Consider the following 26,304-nt stretch of genomic DNA (forward strand, 5'->3'; position numbering starts at 1 on the left):
CTGATGGTCCAGTGAAGAAAAATCTCTGTCTATATAGCACTCATCTTATATTCTATCCCAGGCCCTTCCATTCAGATGTGGGGTCTGGTCCAATGAAGGATTTAAGCCCCATCAGACATTGGTTGAAGAAAACACTCACTTCTAATATGAAACATAAACAGGAAGAAGGTTGGTCTCCTCTTGGATCCAATCCAAGAGCTACCCGGAACTAAGTTCTTTGAGAAGAAATCATTTCTTGTGGAGCAATAGATGTAGAAATTCTCTGACTAGGGTCTCTGACCTCATATTTCCTGTAGATCTTACTGTCTTATGAGAATCTGCCATCCTGCTAACGTGCGCCAACAAGAGGCTAACTGGGCTGAGGCTGTATCAGAATCATGACCCCCAGAGATATTACCCTCATCTGTCTTGGTGAGTCCTAATACGCAAGCAGGTTAGAGGGGAAGATGAGGGAATCCCAGAATAGTCAGGGTCCCTCTTAACGCAAGGACTTGGTGATTTTAGTGGTTGCCAAGGAGATTCCAATCTCCTTAATGGAGAGATGGTCTTTGGCTAGATGTCTGTAACTGCCTCTAACCAAGGCCAAGCCAAACTGTGGGGCTCAGTGGTCAAGTTGTCAAGTTGACCTTGTGGGGCTCATCCAACCCATGCCACATTGTCTGGGGATGTAGGATGGTTCCAGAGTTCCTGTAGATGAGAGCCTTAGGGGTTAGAATCTAGAAGATAAAACTAAAAGATGAGCCTCAAAGCTATGTTCACTGTGGAAGAAAAAATGACACCCTGTCTGCTATTACTTAGGGTGATTTCTAGTAGAGATTGGTAACTGGAGGATTGCTTTTTCTTTAATCTCTGTCTGAGCCAGAAGATTCAGGTGGGGGAAGGTAATTGTTCCCCTATATCTCCCAAGCTCCCCTGTACCCTCTTGGCAGCTTGGCAGTAGAAGGGATGAAGGGATAGTCTAAAGCCAAGATGAATTCCAATTATATCCCCCATTCTGATTGTTTCTGCTATGTTCTCCTTGCATAATTTCTATTTCACTTTGATATCTCCAACCCCTTAAAATTCATCATGCTCAGACATAGATTGACTCTTTGCCTCTGTTAGGCTGTCTGTCCACCAAAGACGTGTGTTTTACTGGATGTTGACAACTGCAGGGATGAGGAAGTCGGGAGCCCTCTGTGATTGCCCAAATCCTCCCGTATGTCACGTCTACTTGCTTTCACAACTAATTCTCCTCAGTCTATCCACTTTGCTTCATTTAGAGGGACGCTGCCTTAGTCCAATGCTACTGTACAATCTGTGTATTCTCCCATACTAACTACAGTACAAAGCACTAAGCAATACTAAATTACTTCTGTATATTCTGTCACTCCATCTACTGCCTTGGCCTTCTAATGGGTGCAACCCTATAGCCATTCACCTAAAAACTGTAGCCTGGATTATTTTTGTCTTTAAAATACAAACTTGTTCATCTGCCTCTTAAAACTCCTCAGGAGTCTATCTTCAGATAAACCTAGCTGCTTCTCCAGGTCTCCCAAGTCCTGCCCACAGTGGTTTGTGTCTACTCCTCCAGCACATCTTCCACTCTCCCTCTGAGTGTCTGCTCTGCACCCACACTGACCTTAATTTAGTTTTTCCTTCATTCATTCCATTTTGTTATCTCAGGGCCTTTTCTCACTTCCTGTCTATCTGCAATGCTCCAAACCCACCTATCCACATCAGCTAGGCAATTCCTACTCATCCTCATATATCAGCTGAACCCTTATGTCTGTTATCAGGTCTCTGAGTTCTGTCTTTATACCACAGGCCATATATCATGATCTACAATTACATACTTATGTATTTTTTAATTAGTATGTGACATCTCCCATATCATCATTCCCTTAAAGGTATTAACAAAGTCTGTTCAGGTCAGATTTCTTGAGCTCAGTACTACTGACGTTTGAGACCAGATAATCCTCTGTTTTGGGGGCAGTCCTGTTTATTCTAAGATGTTTAGCAGCATTCCTGGCCTCTACCCACTACTTACGAATAGTACCTCCCACCCCGGTTGTGACAAACAAAAATGTCTCCAGACATTGCCAAATTGTCCCCTGGGAGGCCAAATTGCCCACTGTTGAGAACCACTGGTTTAGGTCATGATAGTAGATAAACAATGCACCTGGGTTAATGGAGGCATCTCTTCACATATCTTGGAACAACAAATGTGTGGGTGTATTGGTGAGTGAATGATACTCAATACAGGGAAATTCTTCAGGGTTTTGTCTTGCTTGACAATAATCCTTGTTGGTATGGCAAACTCCCTTCTTATCCTCATTCACAGAGCTGCTGTTGAGCTCATCACTATCAGGTCTATAATAATAATACACATGACAAGAGGAACCAGGTTTTGAGAGTCCCTTCCCCCGGTATGCTATAATAGAGATTGGCAATTGGAGAATTGCTTTTTCATGGCTCTCTCTCTTACAGTGCTCTGCCTAGGCATGAAAATTCAGGCACAAGAAGGTAAGTGTCTCCCTAAATCTTCCCAGCTCCCCTATACACTATATCTGGGTTAAAACTGAAAGAAGTCTTCAAAATGCAACATTACTTGCTCAAAGCCACTGAGCATGAATGGATTGGCGCCAAGAAGCTAACCAGCACCTTCCTATACCCCAAAACTTTCCCAAATCCCTTTCTGTCCTACATCCCACTCCTAGAGCTATTTAGTTTCTAAGCCCCAGCCTTCTGGCTCTCTCTCACAGAATTAATCATCATATTCATCAGACACTTGTGTTAGTTGTCCCTCACATTGCACTCTCTAACTGCTTCAGGATAGAGAGCTCTCCTCAACTGCAGAGGAAAAAGCACCGAATCTAAGTGAGATATTCCTAGTTTCCAAATCAGGTCTGACCACTCTTCAGTTTGTCGTCTTGAGCAATTGGCGTGGTTTCTCCAAGCTTCAGCACCCTCGCTTTAGAGTGAAAAGCAGGATTGCATAGTGATAAGGATTACCATGGCAACAGAACACCACGCAAGACTAGAGATTGCCAGGGGCTGCGGGAAGGGTAAAATAGGGAGTGACTGCTTGATGCATATGGGGTCTCCTTCGGGGGTATGAAAATGGAACTAGATAGAGATGGTGGTTGCACAACATTGTGAATGTACTAAATGCCACTAAACCATACACTTTAAAAATAGTTAATTTTACGTTATGTGAATTTCACCTCAATAAAAAAAATATATAAAAAGGAAGGAATTCAGTTCCTCAAAGAGTCCTTTGGTTCCTCAAAAGCTAAACATGATCCAGCAATTTCACTCCCACCTATGTAACCAAAGGAATTGAAAGCAGAGACTCAAACACATATTTGTACACCAATTTTCATAGAAACATTATTCACAAAAGCCAAAAGGTGGCAACAACCCAAATATCCATTGACATGAATGGATAAACAAAATGTGGTCTACACATACAATGTAATATTATTTGGCCACAAAAAGGAAGGGCATTCTGACGCATGCTACAACATGTATGAATTTTGAGGACATCATGCTAAGTGAAATATGCCAGACAGAGAAAGACAAATATTGTATTATTCCACTGATATGAGGTACCTAGAATAGGCAAATTCATAGAGACAGAAAGTAGATTAGAGGTTACCAGGGACTGAGGAAAAAGAGAATAGGCAGTTATTGCTTAATGGTTAAAGAGTTTTTGTTTGGAGTCATGAAAAATTCTGAAAATAGCTGGTGGTGATAATTGCACAATATGGCAAATGTAATTAATGCCACTGAGCTGTACCCTTGAAAAATTATTAAAATGGTAAATTTTATGTTTGTATAACACATTTTATTTTACCACCATTAGGAAATACCAAAAAAGCTGTTTAAAAAAGAAAGGAATTATAGGTTCTTCGCAATTTAATTTATTTGCGTTCTCCCTCACAGTGAAGGAAAGAAGTAGTTTCCCCATGGCAGGCCTTCTGAGTCTGGGCTCTATTTTCTTCCAGAGGATTCTCCCATTCCTATCATATCTGCTGTACCCAGTTCTGTGATTCCCTTGAATGAGTCTGTGAAGATCCTGTGCCAGGGAACTCCTCAGTCTTTCCTGTACCAACTGGAGATCCTGGGAAACTCCACAAACAAGATGGTGGAGGAAAAATATGGATTTCAGAAGGAGGCTGAATTCATCATTAACCACATGGATACAAAGACTGCAGGGCGCTATCAGTGCCGATACAGGAAAGCATACAGATGGTCAAAGTATAGTGAAGCCCTGCAGCTGGTGGTGACAGGTGAGGGGGCCTTCAGGGTCTTTTTCTTTCTTGTTTTTTTCATTGATAACATTTTTAGAGCGGTTTCAGATTTACAGGGAAATTGAGAAGATATGACAGAGAGGTCCCATATACCCGGCACCCAGTTTTCTCTATCATTAACATCTTCTACTAGTAGGGTACATTCCTTACCATTAATGAACCAATATTGATACAGTATTATGAGCCAAAGTCCATAGTTTGTTTACATGTCCTTAGTTTTTATCTAATGTCTTTCATCTATTCCAGGATCCTATCCCACATTGCATTTAGTTGTCATGCCTCTTTAGTCTACTCTTGGCCATGGAAGTTTCTCAGACTTTCCTTGTCTTTGACAAGCCTGGCAGTTTTAAGGGGCACTGGTCAGGTGTTTTGTAGAATGTCCCACTGTTGGAAGTTTCCTGACGTTTTACTCATGATAAGACAGGGGTTATGGATTATCGTGAGGAAGAACATAGAGGCAGAGTGCCATTTTTGTGGCCTCATATCAAGGGTACATACTCTACAAAAGAATATGGCTGTTGATGTTGACCCTGAGGCCCTGGCTGAGATAGTGTGTGTCAGGTTTCTCCACTGTAAAGTTACTCTTCCTCCTACCTACCGTTTCTTTGTGAAAGGAAATCACTATATGCAGCCTGTACCTAAGGAGTGAGGAGTTGTGCTTCTGCTGCATGAATCCAGCCCTCGGCTTTAAGCTCTGTCCTCAGGGTGACCCACACTCTGTGTTTCTAAAAAGGGGCACCCCAGATTTCCAGGTTCTTCTACCTACTGACATTCTTCTTATACATTGTCACCTCCTTCAGCCCCTGACATAGCTCCTCAAACTTCTGGATACTATCCCATCTTTTCTCCAACATATGGCTTCTGATATTGTGATTTATAATAAGAAACACATATTTGGTCTTTGTCCCTGTTTCTGGCACAGAGCTCCTAAAACCCTTGGCATTTCCTAAGTGATAAGAGCAATAAAGGTGCCTTGATATTCATAACAAACCTCTTTCAACCACACCTGAGTTTAGATTAATGAGGTGATTTTGGGGAAGCACCTAAAGGTGGGGTCTGGTTGCCACCGGAGGCAATCATGTGATTAGAGGGTTGGAATTTTCAGCCCCAACCCCTGACCTCCCGGGGAGAGAGGCAGGGCTGGAGATTGAGTTCAATCACCAGTGGCCAATGATTTAATCCATCCTGCCTGTGTAATGAGGCCTCTTTAAATACCCAAAAGGATGAGATTCAGAGAGTGTGTGGGTTGGTGAACACATGGAGGTGCTGGGAGAGTAGGTGACGTGGAAGGAGCACAGAAGCTCCGCACTTTCCCCATAACTCACCTTATGCATCTCTTCCATCTGGCTGTACTTAAGTTATATCCTTGTATAATAAACTGATAATCTAATAAGTAAAATGTTTCCCTGAGTTTGGAAAGCCACTCTAGCAAATTAATTGAACCCAAGGAGGGGGTCATGGGAACCTCTGATTTATAGCTGATCAATCAGAAGCACAGGTGACGTCCTGGACTTGCAATTGGAGTTCTCAAGTGGGGTGGGGGTAAGTTGTGGGACTGAGCCCCTAATCTGTGGGATGTTATACTATCTCAGGGTAGATAGTGTGAGAACAGAGTTGAATTGTGGGACACCCGTCTGGTGTTGCAGAATTGCTTGGTGGTGTGGGAAAAACAATAAAACCCACGCATTGTAATTGGGAACAGCATGGTAGGGATCTTCTGGCTTTAGAGACCAGATCTATCTCTTGAAGATGGCATCTAATCTAAGCCCCATGGGCTGCTTGTTTGCTCAACTCTGTCTGCAATAGCTTGGGACAGAGTATGTGTCCTGTGGTAGGGAAATGGGATATTCCCAGCTGCCATTCTTTTACAGCAGGGAACATCAGCATCTTCCCTTCTCTTAGCACAGAGAAGGGGGAAAAGGGAATAACTGCGAATAGCTTGCTAACAGCTCGCTCTCTTCTGTTTTAGGCTTGTACGACAAACCCTTCCTCTCTACTGACCAGGACTCTAAAGTGATTCCAGGAGAGAATATTTCCCTCCAGTGTGGTTCACCACACACCCCATTTGATAGATTTTCACTGACCACGGAGGGAGGAGCCACCTTGCCACAACACCAAGATGAGGGACACCAAGGAAACTTCACTCTGGGTCCTGTGACCCCTGGCTTCTCAGGGAACTACAGGTGCTATGGTTGGTATAGTGACAACCCTTACGTGTGGTCAGCCCCCAGTGACACCCTGAAGCTTGTGGTCAAAGGTATGTGTATCTCAACCCAGCCAATGACCTTCTCTTTGGGGCTCCAGTTGGCTGTCCAAGGCCTGGGCATCAGGCAGGAGTCTGAAGAGGTGTTCTAAGAAAGAACGATGGGGCAGTAGAGAGTCGCTACTCAGAGGACTGTGAAGAGAGAAGCACTTCTCAATCACACCACATTCGACTTTAACATCCTCTCCTAGAGTTCTCTAGACAGGACCCTTTGAAAACACGTGGTCTTTTGAGAAAGGAAAAATAAGTGCTCAGAATCATGTTAAGGGGCATTGTTGAGACAATAGGTATCTGATACATCCTTAGACTGACTCACTTCTCTTTTTCACATGCTTACTTGCAGCTGGGCATCCTTACACTAACCTGCAATACTGGGATCCACTCTGAGTGACTGGCTAGGAACTTATGGTTCATGGGAGAACTCTTAAAAACTCTATCATAAGCCCCATTTTTATGTTGTTTGCTTACATCACTCTGCTCAGAGGTAGAAGAGTTATAGACAAGAAAAGCAGTGGTGAGGAACTGTGATACCCAGCAACCCTGCCGATCGCTAAGCAGGGTGACCACATTCATCTCTCAGATCCGCCTTGTCTAGTCATTCTACAAGCTAAGCAAATATGACAGTCACAGCTAGAATGGTCTTTTCAAATAATGGTGCATGGACAATCGGGCATCTATGGAGGAGGAGTGAACTTATCAGTCGTTTCCTTTAGAGTAGATAGTCACTGTGTCTTGTTTTAGAAACCGTCTGCTCTTCCAGTGCCAAGACGATTATCTCTTGTGTTATCTTCAGAAACTCAAAATATTTTGCATTTTGCAATTAGGAATTGCAAGCTCATTTGGAGTTGATTTCCGTATTTTAACAGGAAAGAGTTACTAGGAATTCTAAACATTGTAATTTCACAGTACTTTATTACACCTTGAGAGGAACATAGGCCCATGCAGTCCACACAAAAAATTAAGAAATCAAGAAATTTTTTAAAGTTTCAGACAACAGCAACATAGAGTGAAGAGTCACACAATAATGGAGATAATTTTTACCTAAGTTTATCTGAAAATTTCCTCCCACCTACTTCCCAGATACCAACAGTGCTGTACCCTTTGTCATGTATGAGAGAGGAACACAAATTGTTACATGGAGTGAAGAAGGTGTAGAGGAGAGAATTTAGAGTTCTGGATATGTGGGGGGTTTGCTGGTATATGTTTAGACATTCAGTAAGAACGCCGTATGAGGAGGAAATTAAAAGCAAACAGAACATCCATACAACCACCTCCTTCCCCATTTATAAGGCCTTCTGGGAACCACAGTTCCTCACCATTAGACCTAGGCTTGCAGGCTAAGTGTGGCACTCACAAATGCATGAGCTCATCAAGGAGGGGGTCCAAGTGGGACCACAACTAGAGAAATGAGATCCCTTTTCAGGCCTCTGGGGTTGAAGTTTGAATAGAACATGACCAATGGTTGTTCATCTCCTTTGAATTATGTCTCTAGATACCATGAACCAAGACTACAAGTTGGAGAATTTGATCCGAGTGGGTGTGGCAGGGCTGGTCCTTGTGGCTCTCTTGGCCATACTGGCTGAAAATTGGCACAGCTATAAGCTTCCTCACAAGGAAGACAGGCAAGACTTGCCTGAATGGAGCTATGATAAACAGAAAATGTAAGACAGACCCTCTGGACCAACCAAAAACAGCCTCTGCACCAACCCCCAACAGCCAGCAGGTAGACACCTGGTGCTAAAGGCAGATGAGTAGGATTTTGTGGTGTCTGGAAAAGCTACTTGGAGAACAGAAGGAAGAAAGTGGCACTAACAAGCTTGGATCCATTCTCAAGCCAATCAAATAGCATTTTCTTATAGGGATCTGGGATATTTGCACCCCACCTTCCTGGACACTGATAATAAAATTCTCACTATTATCTTGGATTAACTGACTTCCTGTGATAAAAATAATTCAAAGCATTGTCAATTCTCCTTGCTGACTGTTTTTCACCCATCCTCTGTAGAAGTCCTGACCCATAATTTCATTTTGTCTTGAATTCATCAGCAAAGCAGAATACCTTTACGTCTTCCTATGTAGCACCTTAACACTTAGAATTCCATTAATTATTAATACTGTCCACTCAGCATACCACATATTCCATACATATGTTATTCTAGTTTTCCCTACACTAAAATTCTTGCATTAATGCATGCTTTCCCCATTTTTAAGAATATTCTCCTGTTCTTATGAAACTGTAACACATTTCAAACTGTCTCATGCCTCAAGCACAGTAGATAGACTTGTGAAAATAGCCAGAACAAGAGTCTCTTTTGGGTTATCTCAGCACTTTGAGCAACTTAGTCTATTGATTCGTCTTTTTGTAGTATTCATCATGAGGTCTAGACAATGTAAAATATTGGAAATATTTTTTGAAATTATGAATAAATAAGTTGGCGAAGGAAATGTTCCTAATTGGGCCTCATAAAACAATGAAGAGCCATGATTTCAGAGGAGGGCTAACAAGAGACTTTACATCAGATCCAGGATTTGGACCAGAGATGCAATGGGGTTTGACTCCAGGAGAGGGAAAAGAACAGCCTCACGTTATGTGGTTTAGATGATGGCAGGGCCTTGTTTGGAAAAAGGCTTCTGAGAATAAAAACATGCTGCACTCCTAGGAAAAGATGTTATTGTCCTGTAGCCCCGTGACAAGGAGCCACCCAACCAGTTTTTAACTCACCATCAATGACCGCTCACCCCAGTGAAAATGCCTTGGAGATTCAACCAATCAGACTGCTTCTTTGTTCTAAATGTCAGCCAAACAGAAACAAGTTCACTCCACTAAACACACCTGTGAGTGATAACCAATCAAAATAGTCTCCCTTTGGGGCTGGCATGGTGGCATAGCGGTTAAGTTCGTGTGCTCCAGTTGGGCAGCCCTGGGTTAGCAGCATCCGATCCCACTGGACCTAGCACAGCTCGTCAAGCCATGCTGTGGCCACATCCCACATAAAGTAGAGGAAGATTGGCAAAAGATGTTAGCTCAGGGCTAATCTTCCTCACAAAAAAAAAATAGTCTCCTTCAAATAAATATACTTTTACAGATGATGTCAAACCACAGGAGCCCCTGAAAATCCACATTTCCAAAAAAAAAAAAAAGAAAGAAAGAGAAAAAACCGCATAGGATGTAGAATCATCAGTAGGCTCTGCTCAGAGACACCATGTCTGGCCAGCAGAGCTGTCCTTTACCACAGTAAAAATAAATTTGACTTTGCCTTTTAATTTCAGGCATTGAATAGTGAGTACATTAGCCTTTGATAGTTCATGTATTGGATTGATTTAGGTTAAGTACAAGGTTTGGCTTAGGAGCAAAGAGTATGGGGGCTTATATTCCATGACTTTCTGTTCTATGTTAGGTTTTATGCTGGCAATTTGTTTACAGGAGCATACTGTAACCCTGTGAATTTTATTTTAATCAAGCTGCATGTCATGTGAGCCAACAGAGGCTCAGAAGTGGCATGATTTGGATAATGATTCAAATATATGGGTACAGAGTTTCAGTTTGGGATGATGAAAACGTTCTGGACTCAGATGGTGGTGATGGTTGCACAAGAATGTGAATGTGCTTAATGCTGCTGAACTGCACAGTTTAAAATGGCTTGAATGAACCTCTATATCTGGTAAATGACAACTCCTCTTTTGGGGTACTGAGTTTCAGTTTTGCAAGATGAAAACATTCTAGAGATCCACTTTGAAACAATATGAATGTACTTTACATTACTGAATTGTGCACTTTCAAATGTGAAGATGGTAAATTTCATGTTACATTTTTTTTTACCAAAAATAACATTTAAAAATGATTAAAATGGTAAATTTTATACCATGTCTATTTTTCCACCATTTTTAGAAAGTTCTTTATTGTCTATAGACTGAAAGTATATGAGTGGTTGCCTAGGGCTGGAAGAGTAAGGGGGTAATGAGCAGTGACAGCTAGTGGGTATTGGGTTTATTTTAAGGGTGCTGAAAAAGTTCTAAAATTAGATTGCAGTGATGGTTAGGCAACTCTGTGAATATACTTAAAACCATTGAATTACACACTTCAAATGGGTAAATTGTATATCAATTATATCTCCATAAAGTTGAGGTTTTTTCAAGTACCAAAAACTGAAAAATTATTAGCAACATCCTCAGTGTCACTTACTCTTTAATTGGTTAAGTCATGACTTGAAGTCCATCATCTCCAACATGGCTTTCTGTCTGTCTATGAGGATAGTTCTAGGAGTACAGGTGTGAGCTTAAGGTGGAAACTTGGCTGAACTACATAGATACAGAAGGCTCTGTAAGAAACCAAAGACAAACAGTGAGGTGAATGGTATGGTTGATGTTAGTGTTTGGTGTCCAGGGAAGACACTCAGGTTCAGAGGCATAGCCCCCTAAAGTGATCACACAACACCTCTAATTAGCTGGATAAAACATAGAATTTATTTAACATGCTTGTGCTTCAGTTTCTCACCTGCAAACTGATGGAATAAATAGTACCAATTTCATCAGCTTATCATGAAGATTCAATAAATTAACGATTGCAAACTGCCCAGGATAGTGCTTCATACACAGGAAACATTTTTCAAGTCTGGTTAACACAAGCCACACCTCTAAAGATGATTCTATCTTCAGGTCTTTACACACTGTTGGAGTAAAGTGTTCCACTCTGAGTGGCCTCATGCACCCAAGGTCTACATATGTGAGTTCTGAAGCAGAAAAGAGAGGACTAAAGAATCATTAATATTACGCGGTGAGAGATCATTGCTCTCCCAAATTTCCATACCAACTTCAGGAATTACTATAAAGCTACAATAATCAAGATAGTGTGGTATTGGCAAAAGAATAGACAGATTAATGGAACTGAATAGAAAGCCTAGAAATAAACCCACATAAATGTCAACTGATTTTTTACAAAGAAGCAAAGGCAATACAATGGAGCAAAGATAGTCTCTTCAACAAATGGTGTGGAACAACTGGACATCCACATGCAAAAATAAACAGACAAATCTAGACACAGACTTTATACCCTTCACAAGAATTAACTCAAAATTGGTCTCAAACTGAAATGTAAAATGAAAACTATAAAACTCCTAGAAGATAACATGTGAGAAAACATAAATGACCTTGAGTATGGTGATGCCTTTTTAGACACAAGACCAAAGATGTGATTCATGAAAGAAATAATTGATAACCTGGACTTCAGTAAAATTAAAAACTTCTGCTCTCTAAAAGACAACACTAAAAGAATTATAAGACAAGCCACAGACTGGGAGAAAATATTTGCAAAAGATTTAAATTGGACCTTTATTTTACATCATACACAAAAATTAACATGAAATGGATTACCAACTTAAATGTAAGACCTGAATCTCCAAAACTCCTAGTAGAAAATAAATGCTCTTAGACATTGATCTTGTCAAAGATTTCTTTGGATCTGACTCCAAAATCTCAGGCAACAAAAGCAAAATTAAACAAGTGGGATGATATCAAACTAAAAAGATTGTGTACAGCAAAGGAAACAATCAACAAACAAAAAGGCAACCCACAGAATGGGAGATAATATTCACAAACCATATATCTAATAAGGGATTAATATCCAAAATGTATAAGGAACTCATATAACTCAATAGCAAATAACAATAATAATAGCACAATAAAAAATGGGCAAAGAATCTGAACAGACGTTTTTCCAAAGAAAATAAACAAATGGCCACCAGGCACATGAAAAGGTACATAACATCACTAACCATCAGGAAAGTGCAAATCAAAATCACAATAAGATGTCACCTCACACCTTTTCAGGTGACTAGTATTTGAAAGGTAGAGATAATAAGTGTTGGCGAGGGTGTGAAGGAAAAGGGAACTTTGTGCATTGTTGCTGAGAATGTAAGTTGGTACAGCCATTATAGAAAATAGGATGGTGGTTCCTCAAAAAATTAAAAATAGAACTACCATACGATCCAGCATTCTAAGTTCTAGGTATACATCCAAAGGAAATAAAATCAATATCTCGAAGAGATATCTGTAGCTCTGTGTTCATTGCAGCATTATTCACAACAACCAAGATACGGAAAACACCCGGTGTCCATTGATGTATGAATGGATAAAGAAAATTTGTTATATTATATATATGGTGGAATATTATTCAGCCCAAAAAAGGGAAATCTTGCTATTTGCAACATCACAGATGAACCTGGATGAACTTCATTATGCTAAGTGAAATAAGCCAGACACATAAATAAAAATACTGCATGATCTCATTGATATGTGGAATCTAAAAAAATTGAACTCATAGAACCAGAGAGCAGATCAGTGATTATGGGGGGTGGGGGCGATGAGGAGATGTTGGTCAAAGGGTACAAACTTCGGTTTCTGAGCTGAAAAAGTTCTGGGGATCTGATGTACAACATGGTGATGGTAGTTGATACTGTATCACATACTTGAAATTTGCTAAGGGAAGAGATCTTAAGTGTTCTTGCCACAAAAAAAAAAATCTGTTTAGGGAAAGTAATGGATGTGTTAATTAACTTCATTATATTAATCATTTTACAATGTATATATACCACATTGTGATGATATATAAATATATCCCTCAATAAAACTGGGAAAAAATTTTAAATGAAGAAATAAAAAGGCAAATTATCCACTCCCAGAAATGGAAACTTAAAACCATTTTGATTAACTTTCTTGAGACAAAAGTCTTGGCTACTAGACAGATACTGGACAGGATATTATCTCTAAAGACTTAAGGATGTGGTTTCAGTACCTTCCAGAGAAAATAGCTGTGCTCTTAAGCCCTCATGATGCAAGTGTTTTGAACTAAGAGGTAGTATTGCAGAGAAAAAAACACTGGAGTAATGCCAAGTCTTTGGAAGGATTTCCTTCTTAGAAAAAGCAGCTCTAGAATTGCTCCAATCGCCAGCTCAGAAAATGACAAGAAAACTTGCCTATGTCTGCAAGTCTGGAAGAAGACTTATGAAAAATCAAAAACACAGACGTCTTTCACGAAAGTATGAGATTGAATTTCGCTCCTGAGACATGTGGGACCAAACCCATAAGTTAATGTAAAATTGGTTACAATCTGCTGAAACACCTGGGAACTCTAGAAGAATCAAATGGAAGACAACACTATAGTCATCCCTTGCTTAACGACGGAGATATGTTCTGAGAAATGCATTGTCAGGTGATTTCATTGTTGTGCAAACATCATAGAATGTACTTACGAAAGCCTAGATGTATAGCCTACTACACACCTAGGCTACATGGTGCTAATCTTTTGGGACCACCATCATATATGCAGTTCATCATTGACCAAAACGTTGTTATGTGGCACATGACTGTTTTGCTACAAGCACACATAACAATATATTTTGGAATCCCATAGACAGGAAAATTCAATGTAAATTATCATCAATAAAAATTACAAACCTCATGAGGAAACAAAGAACCCCAAAGTATAATGGAAGAATTAGCACCTCCAAAAAAGTTGAGATATAGAACAATCATATGCATATATACATTATTAAAATAGTAAGAAGAAAGAAAATCCATAAGGAAAGCAAGGCTTCACCTATTCTCTAAAATCCAGACCCAAACCCAATGAGGGCCATACCATGGAGAGCTTAGCCTCATCCTCGGTGGTACCTGGGGGTTGACTCAAATTCCAGGGCCGTTCCTCCCAACTTTTTAAATATTTTCCCAGGAACACGTTATCAGGCAACCAGTCACTGAAATAGAACTTCAGCCTCACTGAGGAGAGAAGTAGCAGAACTTTATCACCATTCCAGGGGAACTATTTTTCTGCCCTGATCACTTTATCCCCAAAGCACAACTAGCCCTCTCCTGACCCAAAGACCCATTCACTAGTAACCTTACCTTCATGCTGTGGGTTGAGTTTAGACTGACAAAGATGAGTAAATTAAGATATGTTGTGTGGGAGGAGTGAGACAAGATTCCCTCTTGGTCCAGAGACATCTTTCTCAACTACAGGTGAGCTAGCCCCATCGTCTCCTCCGAAGGAGCTGCTCCAGCCTCCCTCCCAAGTGTTTTGGCATCTAAATGTTTCCACAGACCAAGTGTGACCCAAAACCATACCACATAGCCAGGTTTCTCACTTGCATGGGCTGTGTCCCCTCTCTCTATATGTGGTCGACATGGAAATTCTGACGGGTGGGGACCTCATCCTCACCTGGGATCTCACTCGCTATTTTCTCTGCACCCATCTTTTCTGTAAGTCTACAGAAGCTAAGGTCTCCAAACCATGCAAAATAGGAAGTTAGCTAGAAGAAGCACTGAAACCTATCCTTTGTGAGTCCTATATGGGAGACACCCAGTAGGGGAGGACAAGACAAGCAATCCAATGGATGGTCCTTTTCACAGGGGGAGCACAGTTTCTGATTTTAGGTTAGAATCTGCCTAGGAGTTTGATGTCCAAGCTATCATCTCAGTCAAGAGTGAACATCTCTCTTTAGTTTTCCTCTCCAAGAAAGCTTCTGAGCAAGATGTTACAGACACATGGGAATGATGCCTTCCCTCAAAATGTTATAAGGACATTTTGGTAGAGACTATCTAGACAGGTAGAGTGGATGGATATTGGCTGGCTGGAGAAGGGGAATTCTGGAATTTGAAGCTGAAGATTGAAGGCAACAGAAAAGAATGGAATGGAAATCCTATCATTTGTGACAACATGGATGAGCTCACAGGACATTATGCTAAGTGAAATAAGACAGACACACAAGGACAAATACTACTGACACCACTTACATGAGAATGAAACTGTTCTATGTTTTGATTGAGGTGTTGGTTACATGACTATGCGCATTTATCAAAACTCATGGAACTGAACACCAAATGAGTAAATTTTACCATACACAAATTAAAAAATGAATGGAAAATATTCAACAACATCAAGAAATAAGAACAAAAGGTGATAGATTAGAGAAGATTTTCTCATAAAATACGAGGCATAATATAAATCGGCGTAACATTTCATTTTCAAAAATTGTTTAGGCCCTTTGAAAAAAGAATAATGGACACATTTTTTAGTTAAAAATTATCAAAATAGTCAAGATTTTGATATTTAATATCTGCTTTATAACAGACTAAATGAATGTACTTATGTAAGAAATAGAACATTTTTTGCATGAAGAATAGAATTTTATTAAAACATTGTAACAAATCTTTAAAGAAGATAGTGTTATCATTCCATTCTGATGAGGTCAATTAATTTATCCAAGCATATACATGCTGTACACAGGGGAAGCAGGGTTAAACACTTTTTTTAAATGATTCTAAGGTTTTTTCTCTGTACACTGCCCCATGCCTTTTCTGGACATAATGTCCACATTTCAAAATTTGGAAGTTGACTCATAAATGAGTTTCATGTGAGGCAGGCAATGGTCAGAGGATCTGGTTAGACCGCAGATATGACCAGATGTGTCGTGAGTACCATGTTCTTACGCCCCATGGTCAGAGGTGGAGGGAGAGCTGTGAACATTCTTGTAAAAAGATCGATGTGAAAGCCCCATGGTGATTCGTGCTGGGCTTCACCCACCACATCCTGTGCATCTTCCTGGCCTACTGGCCTCAGTCTCTGCTCAGCTGCTCCACACTAGCCTGGCAGAATCTGTGCTATGCCTTCTATACTCACTGTCCTGCTCTGCCTCGGTGAGTTCTCGCATGGAAGGGAGGTGAAATCCAGGAGTATGGGTATGGGTGGCACAACATGTTTTATTAATCCTATCTTCCAGAGCTGTATCTGAGCCAGAGGGTCAACGCCCAGAAGCGTGAGTCCTTCCTTCAAAGCCCCAGAGTCACTCTGCGGGGTTCAGAATAAGTATCTCCCTGAAAACAACTAGGGGAGAAAGCAGGGGCTCTGACTTGCTAGGAGGGCTTGAGGCTAGCAGCTGGGTGGGAAGTAGGGTGGGCAGGAGCTTTATCTAGAATTCCAGCCTCTGATTCACCTCCAGGTACTCCCTCTAAACCTGTCATCTGGGCCAAGCCTGATGTCATGATTCCAAAGGGAATGCCAGTGGTCATCTGGTGTCAGGGCACTCACAAGACGGTTGAGTATCAGCTGCATTTCGAAGGACAACTTTCTGCTTCAGAGAGACCAAAAACACCTGGAATGATGAACAAAGTCAAGTTCCCCATCCCGGCTATGACCTCAAGCACTGCAGGGCGATACAGGTGCTTCTATCGAAGTGGGGAGCTGTGGTCAGAGCCTAGTGACCCTCTGGATCTGGTGGTAACAGGTAACCGTCCCATTCTCTAGCTGTATAGTCATCTCCTCAGCCTGAATCCTCAGGAAGGCCATCATGTATTCATCACATTTAGTCTCTTCCAAGCTCATTCAGATACTGTTCATCTTGGGGGTGGGGTCTGATCACTTCCTACAGGAGTTATCTATAGAGAGCTGTCTCTATGACCTAGGAGTGGATTTGTGTTGGGTCAAGTTCTCCAGGTAAGAGAGTCTGAGGTGGATGTGTGTGTGCAGGGGGGATTACTGGGAAATATCCTCAAACACAACACAGGCTGGGAAACAGGCCGGGTAGAAGGTTAAGCTGGCCTGTGATGTAGTCTCAGAAGAGTCCTCAGCCAAGCAAATGTGGGATACTGGACCTGGGATGGACCTTCAGGATTGTCTTGAAATGAGGCTAGGAGCTCTATACCACCCGGTGTCAACCAGTTATCGAATGAGAACCACAGTTAGTGAGGTTCCAGACAAATATTCTTGCTTTTGTGGCACTTGTATTCTAACGGAAGACAGACCATGAGTCAAAGTCAGGATAAATAAATCAATTATATAGTACATGAGGAAGAAATGGTGGTATGGAAAAAGACAAAGCAGAACAGGGTTAAAGTTATTAGGAGGGAGGATAATCTTGGGTCGAACAGTTCCTTCAGCTGAGGGATGTGCTTCTCAAAGTTAAGCAAGGATCAGAATCACCTGGAGGACTTGTGAAAACACCGGTGGCTTTAGTACACTTGTGTTCATAGTAGCACTGTTCACAATAGACAAAAAGTAGAAACAACCCAAGTGTCTATATATGGCTGAAGGGATAAACATAATGTGGTATATACATACAATGGAATATTATTCAGCCCTAAAACGTGAGGAGATTCTGACACCTGCTACAACGTGGATGAACCTTGGAGACATTATGCTACGAGAAATAAGCTAGTCACAGAATGATACTACATGGGATACTTAGAATAGTCAAACTCAGAGACAGAAAGTAGAATGGTGGTTGCCCGGGGCTGGGGGAAGACGGAATGGGGAGTTATTGTTTCATGGGTACAGAGTTTCACTTTTGCAAGATGAAAAGTGTTCTTGAGATAGACATTGATGATAGTTGTTCAACAATCTGACTGTACTTAACACCACTGAATTGTCCACTTTAAAAAAATGGTTAAGATGGCAAATTTTATGTTGCGTGCATTTTCCAACAATCAAAAATAATAATTTTTTAGCATAGATGGCTGCCGTACTCCTGAGTTTCTGATGCAGTGGGCCTCGGTGGAGCCTGGGAATTTGCATTTTTAACAAGGTTTCAGGAGATGCTGATGTTGTTGGTACCAAGGACCAGACTTTGATAACCACTGAGTAGGGCAGTCCCCAGAGAAAGATTCATGTTAATACTCATGGGAGCTAGGGGAGTGAGTGTCTCATCCTTGAAGGGAGAGATCAGGGAGGGTGTGTCCATGATCAGGGCAAATTTAGGAAATAGAAGGGACTGAGATTCTGGGAAGTGATACCTGGTTTTAAGGTCCAGGGGGATGGGAGATATATAAAGATGTTCTTTACCTACCAGTCACCTTCTCTCACAGGAATGTATGACATACCCACCCTCTCAGTTCATCCCAGGCCTGAGGTGATTTCAGGAGAGAATGTGACCTTCTGTTGCCATCTAGAGACTGCAACAACCACGTTCTTTCTGCTCAAGGAGGGAAGATCCAGCCGCCCATGGCGCAGATATGGGAATGTCCAGGCGAAGTTCCCCATGGGCCCTGTGACCACAGCCCACAGAGGGACATACAGATGTTTTGGTTCTTATAACAACCATGTGTGGTCTTTCCCTAGTGAGCCCGTGAAACTCCTGGTCACAGGTGAGGAAATCCCCAATTTTCTCCCATGTCCCCTCTGGAACCCCAGGTAAACCTCAACCAGTGAAGAGGAAGGCAGCAAAAGGACAGGTGGGAAGATGCAGAGAGGGTGTCGCCTACCAGTGCCCTCATCCACATCCACTTCCTGGAGGCCCAGCTGATCATTCATGAGGAAGAATGCCAGAGGGATGGGGGGAGGGTATAGAGAATAGCTGGGAAGAGCAGAGGAAACCCCAAACCCTTACTTGTTTCCTTGCCTCCATTGTCAGCAGATGTCGGGGACCCCAGCCTTGTGCCCACAGAGCACATCTCTTCTCCTGGTGAGTAACAGGTACTTGGGGGAGAAATCAAATCCTCCTAATGATGCTAAAAATGTGATATCTATTCAAAATATCCATTGAGTGCATAGTATATGATATGACCTACAGCTCTCTAAGTCAATCAGACAAATATCCTTGTTTTTGTAGTACTTGCATTGTAGCAGAAAACACTGTGAGTCAAAGTAAGGATAAATAGATCAAGTATATAGCACATGAGGAGGAAATTATGGTATGGAAAGAGACAAAGCAGGACAAATGCGGTCAAGGTGATTGGGAGTGCAGGTAGCAGTATTAAACACAGTTGTCTGAGTTGGCCTCACAGAGAAGGAAGCATCTGAGCAGACACTTGAAGAACTGAGGGCATTAGTCCTGTGGCTATCTGGAGAAAGAAGGTTCCAGAGAGAGGGAATGGCCATTGCATATGCCCTAAGGCGGGGAGATGGCCAGCGTGATAAAAGAACAGCAAGGAGACCAGTGGGACTGGAAATGATGTTAGTAAGGGGATGGTGGGGAAGGGCTGGTACTGGGGCAACTCTTTTAGGACCCTGAAGAAAATGGTAAAACTCTGAATTTTAGTATGTATGAGGAAGAAGAAATGATATTGATTGACTGAATGAGGAAACTGAGGCTCATGTAGAATGGCATGAAGACACACATTTATTAGTCCTAGAGCTGAATTCTTCCTCAGATTCATCTGTCTTTTGACTCTTCCACTCTACCTGCCAGATGAAGCCACTAGAACCTGGAGTGTAGGATGGGGACTTCAAAAAGCAATAGAATGTAATGGGGTATATCCAAGGGAAGGAGAGCCTGGATGGAAGAGGCCAACACCATCCCCTTTCCTCACTTCTTCACTTTCCTTGTAATCTTCAGATTCATGGGACCCGTACTTGTTAACCACAGAGATGCAATTCCAGGAAGGTAAGCAAGCATCTGGGACTTTAGTCTCTAAAGGAAGTAAGATCTGGAAAGGAGAGAGGGAGAGGGATGGAGTGAGGTGGTGTGCATATGTTCCTGTCAGCGATCACCCTGTTCTTCTGACCCCAGATCCTGCCCTCAGGAACTACGCTATCCAGAATCTCCTTCGGATTGGTCTGGCTTTCCTGGTCCTGGTGGCCCTCGTGTGGCTCCTAGCTGAAGACTGGCTTCACAGAAAGAGGACTCAAGAGGGAACAAGCAGGGCTTCAAGTTTGGAATGCAGGAGAAGGTTCAGAACACAAAGATCCCTGGACAAATGATCAAGGGATGCAGTGGCCGTAGGTAGAGCTGAAAGCTGATCTTGACCTTGGGCTTGAGAGCTCTGTGTTGTCCCCATGGAGGAGGGAGTCATTGCAAGAAACTAAGGGACAACTGCATGGAGTTTGGCAAGCATCCTGGAGGAGGAAAAAGGGGGGATGAAGATGCTAAATTTCTTCTGTGGACAGATCCCATTTTCTCCTCTAGGTTCTAAGTATCTTTGCGCCCTCTTACTGCAAACTAAACTTTTAGCCACTCCAGTTTTTCCTGAAAACATCTTTAACAGCACGGCCATGGAATATTTCCTTCCTAACCTGGTCTTTATCCTTATTTCCTCTTTGCTTTCTCTACAGATGTCATTCAAAATATTTAATAACCAATACAGAACAGGCATTTGTCAAATGCAACAGGAGCCAGAAAGGCAACAACCAGTCACTGGAGATGCAGGCTATAAACAAACAGTGCAGCTATATGAGTGTGTCCTGGCTGATCTCACCCACCTCAGCCTCAACTTCCTCTATCCCGTCCACCACAAGATCCCGGCTTCACTCCTTTATCCATACCTCATCTTGTTCTTCTGGTCTCTTAGTAGATATCATCTCCTCCAAGAAAGTTTCCCAAGTCCTCCAGCTTGACTTAAGATGACACTTTTATACTCCCAAAACACCTGTTATTTCTCTATAACAGCACTTGAACCCTAATGCTGCATATATACCCATTTTCCAGTCTATACTGTGAACTCACGTGAATTAAATCTATGTCAGATTTCATGGCCATGTTCACAGTACCCAGTACTAAGAGAGTTCTCAGAAGATATATGTTGGATAAATGGACATACAAATGGGACCAGAGTACAGTTTGAAACTTGAGCCTCCTGTTTATGGTCTTTGAAATGCTATCTAAGCACCACAAGCTCTTTTCTCCTTGAGAATTTCTACTTTACCAATTCATTAATACACTTATTATATGGATTCCCACCCCCTCTCAATATCCTGACACCTCACATAGGTTAAATTCATTCTCTAAATCTGAGTTCTCTGTTAAATACCAGAGAATAATAATTCCAACCTCAAAGGGATAACATAAAGATTTAGTGATGTAAAGATTTAAGAAACCCCAGAAGTTCTGACATATGTAAGTTACTCAATGCATAGTAACCGTTATTATTCCCAATACCACAGGGAAATGAAAATTTCACCAATTATTACCTCATTACCAGTGGCCCTAATACTGAATTTTCTACTTTCTGTTCTTCACCTACAAGTGTCCTGAGGTCTAAGAATTTCTAAATTAATATAAAATTATAGTCTTTTTCACAAGATGAGATGAGGGTGTTTAAAGTATGTTTATGAACTTCTAAATATTCCATATTCTAGCTTATAGCAAGAAACGTAAAATCTCAAGGAAAAAATGTGTAAGGAGAAGTATTTTAGGTCTCAAGATATAGACGCAGGGGCTTGACCTGGCAATGAAGCCTGCTCAGAGGAATGGAGGGGTCTTTACCACCCATGGCCCTACTGGTCTCATCAGTCCAAGTCAAAAATCTTCCAAACCTTGTCAACAGGGCAAGACCAGATATTTAACTATTGCACTACTCTTCTTGAAATATTGAACATGGCTTGTATTGCAGACATCAAAATGAAGGACGAAGAGGAAGGAAGGGAAGGAGAGAGGGGGAACGGGGAGGGAGGAAAGCACTGGCCAATTGTTTGTTACAAAGATTTCTTGGAAGAACACAACACTTACATTTATTTCTCGATGGTCAAAACCCAGTAGCTTGCCCCACCTAGATGCAAAGAAGGTTGAGATGTGTAGCCTTTATTTCAGGTGGCTCTGTGCCAAGCTAGAAGTTGGTATTTCTGGTACCAGTGAAGGGAGGAGTAATGTAATAGAGTTGTAATAGGTAACTCCAATCTCTGTTACAAGAGCTTACTATGTGCCAGGCACTGTAAAAGTATAACACACCAAGGCAAATATTATCCCTGCCATAGTAGGATTGATTGTTCAGGAGGACAGGTCTTAAATAAGTGAGTAAAGAACAAGGGCTAAGTCTTGTGATAGAGGAAATCCAGGATGCCAGGGGAGCCTCTTCCTGTGCCGGATTCCATTAACTAGACATTGAGGAGGATGTAGAGGTGGGGAAAGGGATGATGGTGGTAGGTGTCTGTACCAATTCATGAAAATGCTCAGATGTAAGATGGAGGGTGAAAAACATTCATTAAAGCTTTGATTGTGAGAGAAAGAGTGGCACTGAGTGATGCTGGGAAAATGCAGGAGACAGATGAAGCATGGCCATGGAAGCCACAGTAATAAATGCATGTTTTATCCTTAAGGTGAAGGGAGCTCATTAAGCATTTTGATCATGGATGTGATATGATGAGTTGTGCACTGTATAAAGATCCTTCTGATTGCAGTGAGAAAAATGAAATCTGCAGAAGAAAACAAAAACATAGGAAAAAAGAGAGAAGAGTTGAGAATGGCTCATCTTTTTCTAGAGTTGACAATCAGGAAGATAACGATACCACAACTAATATTGGTAACCCAGAGGGAGGTCCAGGGTACATGGTCTCAAGATTTGATGACATATATTCTCCAACTTTGCCCCTATTTTTCAAGATTGCCTTGATTATTCTAGGTTCTTTAGATTCCATTGTTAACTTTAGGATGTCAGTTTTCACAAAATACCTGCCTGGGTTGCACATGAGATTGTATTGAAGCCACAGATGAATTTAAAGAGAATTATTATCTCTTCAGCCTTTTCAATCTGGACATTTCCAGCCATAATTGTGGAATATTTAACCATTTAATTACGTTTGCTAATTTCTCTAAATAATATCTTGTAGTCTTCTATGCAGAAAATGCACATGTCTTTTGTTAGATGTCTGCCAGACATATCATCAGTTACATCACCTCCAGGTAGGTCCCTAGTTACATGACTTTTATTTTGTAAGTGGTATCATTCTTTAAATAATTCTATTGCCATTGTTTGTTGCTGGTATTACAAAAATAAAATTGACTTTTGTATATTGAATGAGTATTCAGTGGTCTTGCAGAGTTCGCTTCTTAATTCTAATAGTTTTAGATTATCTCAGATTACTTTTAGATTCAAAGATTTTTAGAATTTTTTTCAAAAATTAATTTTTTTACTGTCATTACCTAATTAGAACCTCCAGTACATTAATAAATAGGAGTAATAATAGCAGGTATTCACTTCCTAGTACCAGTATTATGGGTAATATTTTTAGTATCTTACCATTGAGTAAGCTAATTGCTATAATTTTTTGTAGATACTCATTGTCCCAGTTAGAAAATTTCTTTATTTTCTTCTTTTGCTAAGCTTATTTCCATTTGAAATGAGAAAGAGCATATTCAGGGAGACCAGTTATCAGGCTCCTACATTATTCTAGATGAAAGTTGGTAACTACTCAGAAAGGTGGGCACCTTTGACATATTTTAGGCACAGAAACAGTATTTCATTTGATTGTTTAGAAATGATGGCTGTGCAGGTGGCAGGATCAACAAGGACTCTGAAATTTGTAGATTGGGCACCTGAGTGGATGAAGGGGATGTTCCCCCCCACCAATCCCACCCATTTGGTGTTGATATTGTAGATGAACCATGAGAGTTCCGGTAAGAAGAGGATACATTTGGGGCAGAGCTGGAGACACAAATTAGTGATCTATCTTCCCAAACTGAAAAGTATTATTATTTTTTACTGATATATAATTGACATACAACATTGTATAAGTTTAAGGTGTAAATGTTGACTTGATACATTTATATATTGCAATATGATTACCACCATAGCATTAGCTAACACCTCCTTCACATCACATAATTATTTCTTATCTATGGTGGGAATAATTAAGATCTAGTCTCTTAGGAATAAGACAATATTGTTGTTTATAATACAACATTGTTGTCTATACTCACTATACTGTGCACTAGATCTCCAGGACTAGCCTGGTTTAGCCTGTCTCCCTTTTCAAGATGCTCACATGCTGGGCAGTCTGTCTCTGCAGGTTGATGCTACGGTATCCTGGTCTCACAAATGATAGGAAAGGTGAGGCCGGAAGGCTGGGTTGACCTCTCCTTTCCCTACCTCAGTCCAGCCTCTCTTCCTTCTGCGTTGACCTCTGTTTCTTCCATATTCCCAATTACAACAAGGCAGAATCTCCAGACTGCCTTCCCTGTCTGTTTCTTTCATCCCACTTTGTACAACAAATGCATTGCAGAATCACAAGGTAGGGAGAAAGGACCAAATTCAATATCTGTTAAAATATGTGTTCCTGAGGCAAGATATGTCTCCTCTATTTCCACCTTCCATTTGCCAGAAGGAGGGAACAGTAGCTCCTTCTTAGCAGTGTTACAAGGTGGTGATGTCATCCTAGGGATTTATCAATGCTCCGCCACCACCACTGAGACCAAAGTTTGCAACTCTGAGTTAGGAACAGGAGCTAAGCTTCAGAACATGGAGATAGTTATGTGGAGCAATGTCCATCTCATTCAACTCTGTCTGGTCCCTGGATCTGAAGACCAATTTCCGTGAGACATGACCCACACAGGTAGCCTTTGCTCTGCCCCTTCATGCTCACTAGTCAACCACTGGGAACTGGTTTCTCACCTCACACTTCCTCTGAAGCTGGTTTTGTAACAAATGCTGATGAGCTTCCTGGAACTCGCAGTGGACACTTTCAACCCTTCTCTTATCTTTCTTCTTCTGTCAGTTTTATATGACCACTTCCTCCTTGAAACTGTCACTTCATCTGCTTTCTCTGACACTTATCTCTACTTATTTTCTGACAGTTCTTGCACCATCCAGTTTGCAGGCTCTCCAATACCAGAGCTGGAGGGTCCTGTGGCAGACCCACCTTTCCCAGGATACAAATATCGGTTGATCTCATTTAATCAATGGTTTCAATTTCTCTAATATGGATGCCCAAATCTGTTTCTGTGAAAACTAACTTTTTTCCTGGAATTTCAGGTCATTTTATGAGCTTTTTCCAACCAACCTGGACTTATCATCTTCCTGCCACCAAAGTTGTTCCTCTAACTTGGGAAAATCCCAACCATGTCCCTGGTTACTTTGCTTTCTTCTCAATACCTATACTTGTGCTTCTGGCCACTGTTGTAAAAAATGTGTCACACAAATCAGCAGGTAATAATGCCATTTACCATTTTTGTATTTATGGGCAGACATTTTTTTTATTGTTTCTCCTAATGAATGACCTTATGTCAACTTGTCTTTTGAAATTCTGATCAGGTAAAGGTCTCATACATAAACATTTTTAAAGAACTGTTTGTCTTATAATTTTAGGAGTATGTTATACATATAATTTCTTTAGTTGTATTTATGGCACTGTGTTTCTCTGATATATGGTATCAATTGCAACTCACAATACTTTGATTTATGTATAGTCATTAGTAAATACTTTTGACTTCTGTGTTCCTACATTCCATTTAAAAGGCCTCACAAACCCCAAAACGCAATGTCCTCATCTTTCCTATTAAACTTCTTTTGCTTTAGATTAACTATTTCATTATATACATACATACATACCACACATACACATCATATATGTTTTTATGGTAGAAGCTGGTTGTTTAATTTAACAATTTAATGTAATTGTTATGTAAATTGTTATGTAATGTAACCATTAATGTAAAAAGCAGGAAGAATCAGTCACCCCACCTATAAATCAGTCTCCCACAGACATCTCTACTTGTGTATGCACATCTGACACTTTTCAAACTCAACATGTTAGCAGGGTTTCTCAATCTCAGCTCTGCTGTCATTTGGGGCCAGGTGATCCTGTACTGGGGGAGACTGTCTTAGTCTGCTTCGGCTGCCATAACAAAATACTATAGATGAGATGGCTTAAACAATAGACATTTATTTCTCACAGTTCTGAGACTAGAAGTCCAAGATCAAGGTGCTGGTCTATTTGGCTCCCAGTAAGAGCTCTATTCCTGACTTCCAGACAGCCTTTCTTCAGTGCATGAACATATTGACTTACAACATTGTGTAAATTTCAGGTGTACATCACTATCTTCTTATAAA

General features: G+C 41.0%; 2 protein-coding genes across 4 annotated transcripts; both read left to right on the forward strand.

Annotated features, from left to right (window-relative positions):
• The first annotated feature begins 230 nt into the window (after nucleotides 1-230).
• On the forward strand, nucleotides 231-8,483 carry FCAR (Fc alpha receptor). Of its 2 annotated transcripts, XM_070558527.1 has the most exons (5): nucleotides 231-411; nucleotides 2,470-2,505; nucleotides 3,990-4,274; nucleotides 6,265-6,552; nucleotides 8,051-8,483. In XM_070558527.1, exons 1-5 carry the CDS (start codon nucleotides 378-380, stop codon nucleotides 8,221-8,223), a joined length of 816 nt encoding a protein of 271 aa, XP_070414628.1. In that variant the 5' UTR covers nucleotides 231-377; the 3' UTR covers nucleotides 8,224-8,483. The 2 variants fall into 2 exon arrangements, with proteins under 2 accessions (XP_070414628.1, XP_070414629.1); XM_070558528.1 differs by lacking the exon at nucleotides 2,470-2,505 and having other exon boundaries at nucleotides 292-411.
• A 7,595-nt stretch (nucleotides 8,484-16,078) lies between these two features.
• On the forward strand, nucleotides 16,079-23,274 carry LOC103554709 (natural cytotoxicity triggering receptor 1-like). Of its 2 annotated transcripts, none has more exons than XM_008525899.2 (7): nucleotides 16,079-16,248; nucleotides 16,332-16,367; nucleotides 16,551-16,835; nucleotides 18,412-18,690; nucleotides 18,957-19,007; nucleotides 19,881-19,928; nucleotides 20,055-23,274. In XM_008525899.2, exons 1-7 carry the CDS (start codon nucleotides 16,215-16,217, stop codon nucleotides 20,243-20,245), a joined length of 924 nt encoding a protein of 307 aa, XP_008524121.1. In that variant the 5' UTR covers nucleotides 16,079-16,214; the 3' UTR covers nucleotides 20,246-23,274. The 2 variants fall into 2 exon arrangements, with proteins under 2 accessions (XP_008524121.1, XP_070414627.1); XM_070558526.1 differs by having other exon boundaries at nucleotides 18,960-19,007.
• The last annotated feature ends 3,030 nt before the right edge of the window (nucleotides 23,275-26,304 follow it).

The sequence above is a fragment of the Equus przewalskii genome, chromosome 9 (assembly GCF_037783145.1).
Source record: "Equus przewalskii isolate Varuska chromosome 9, EquPr2, whole genome shotgun sequence".
NCBI classification, from domain to species: domain Eukaryota; kingdom Metazoa; phylum Chordata; class Mammalia; order Perissodactyla; family Equidae; genus Equus; species Equus przewalskii.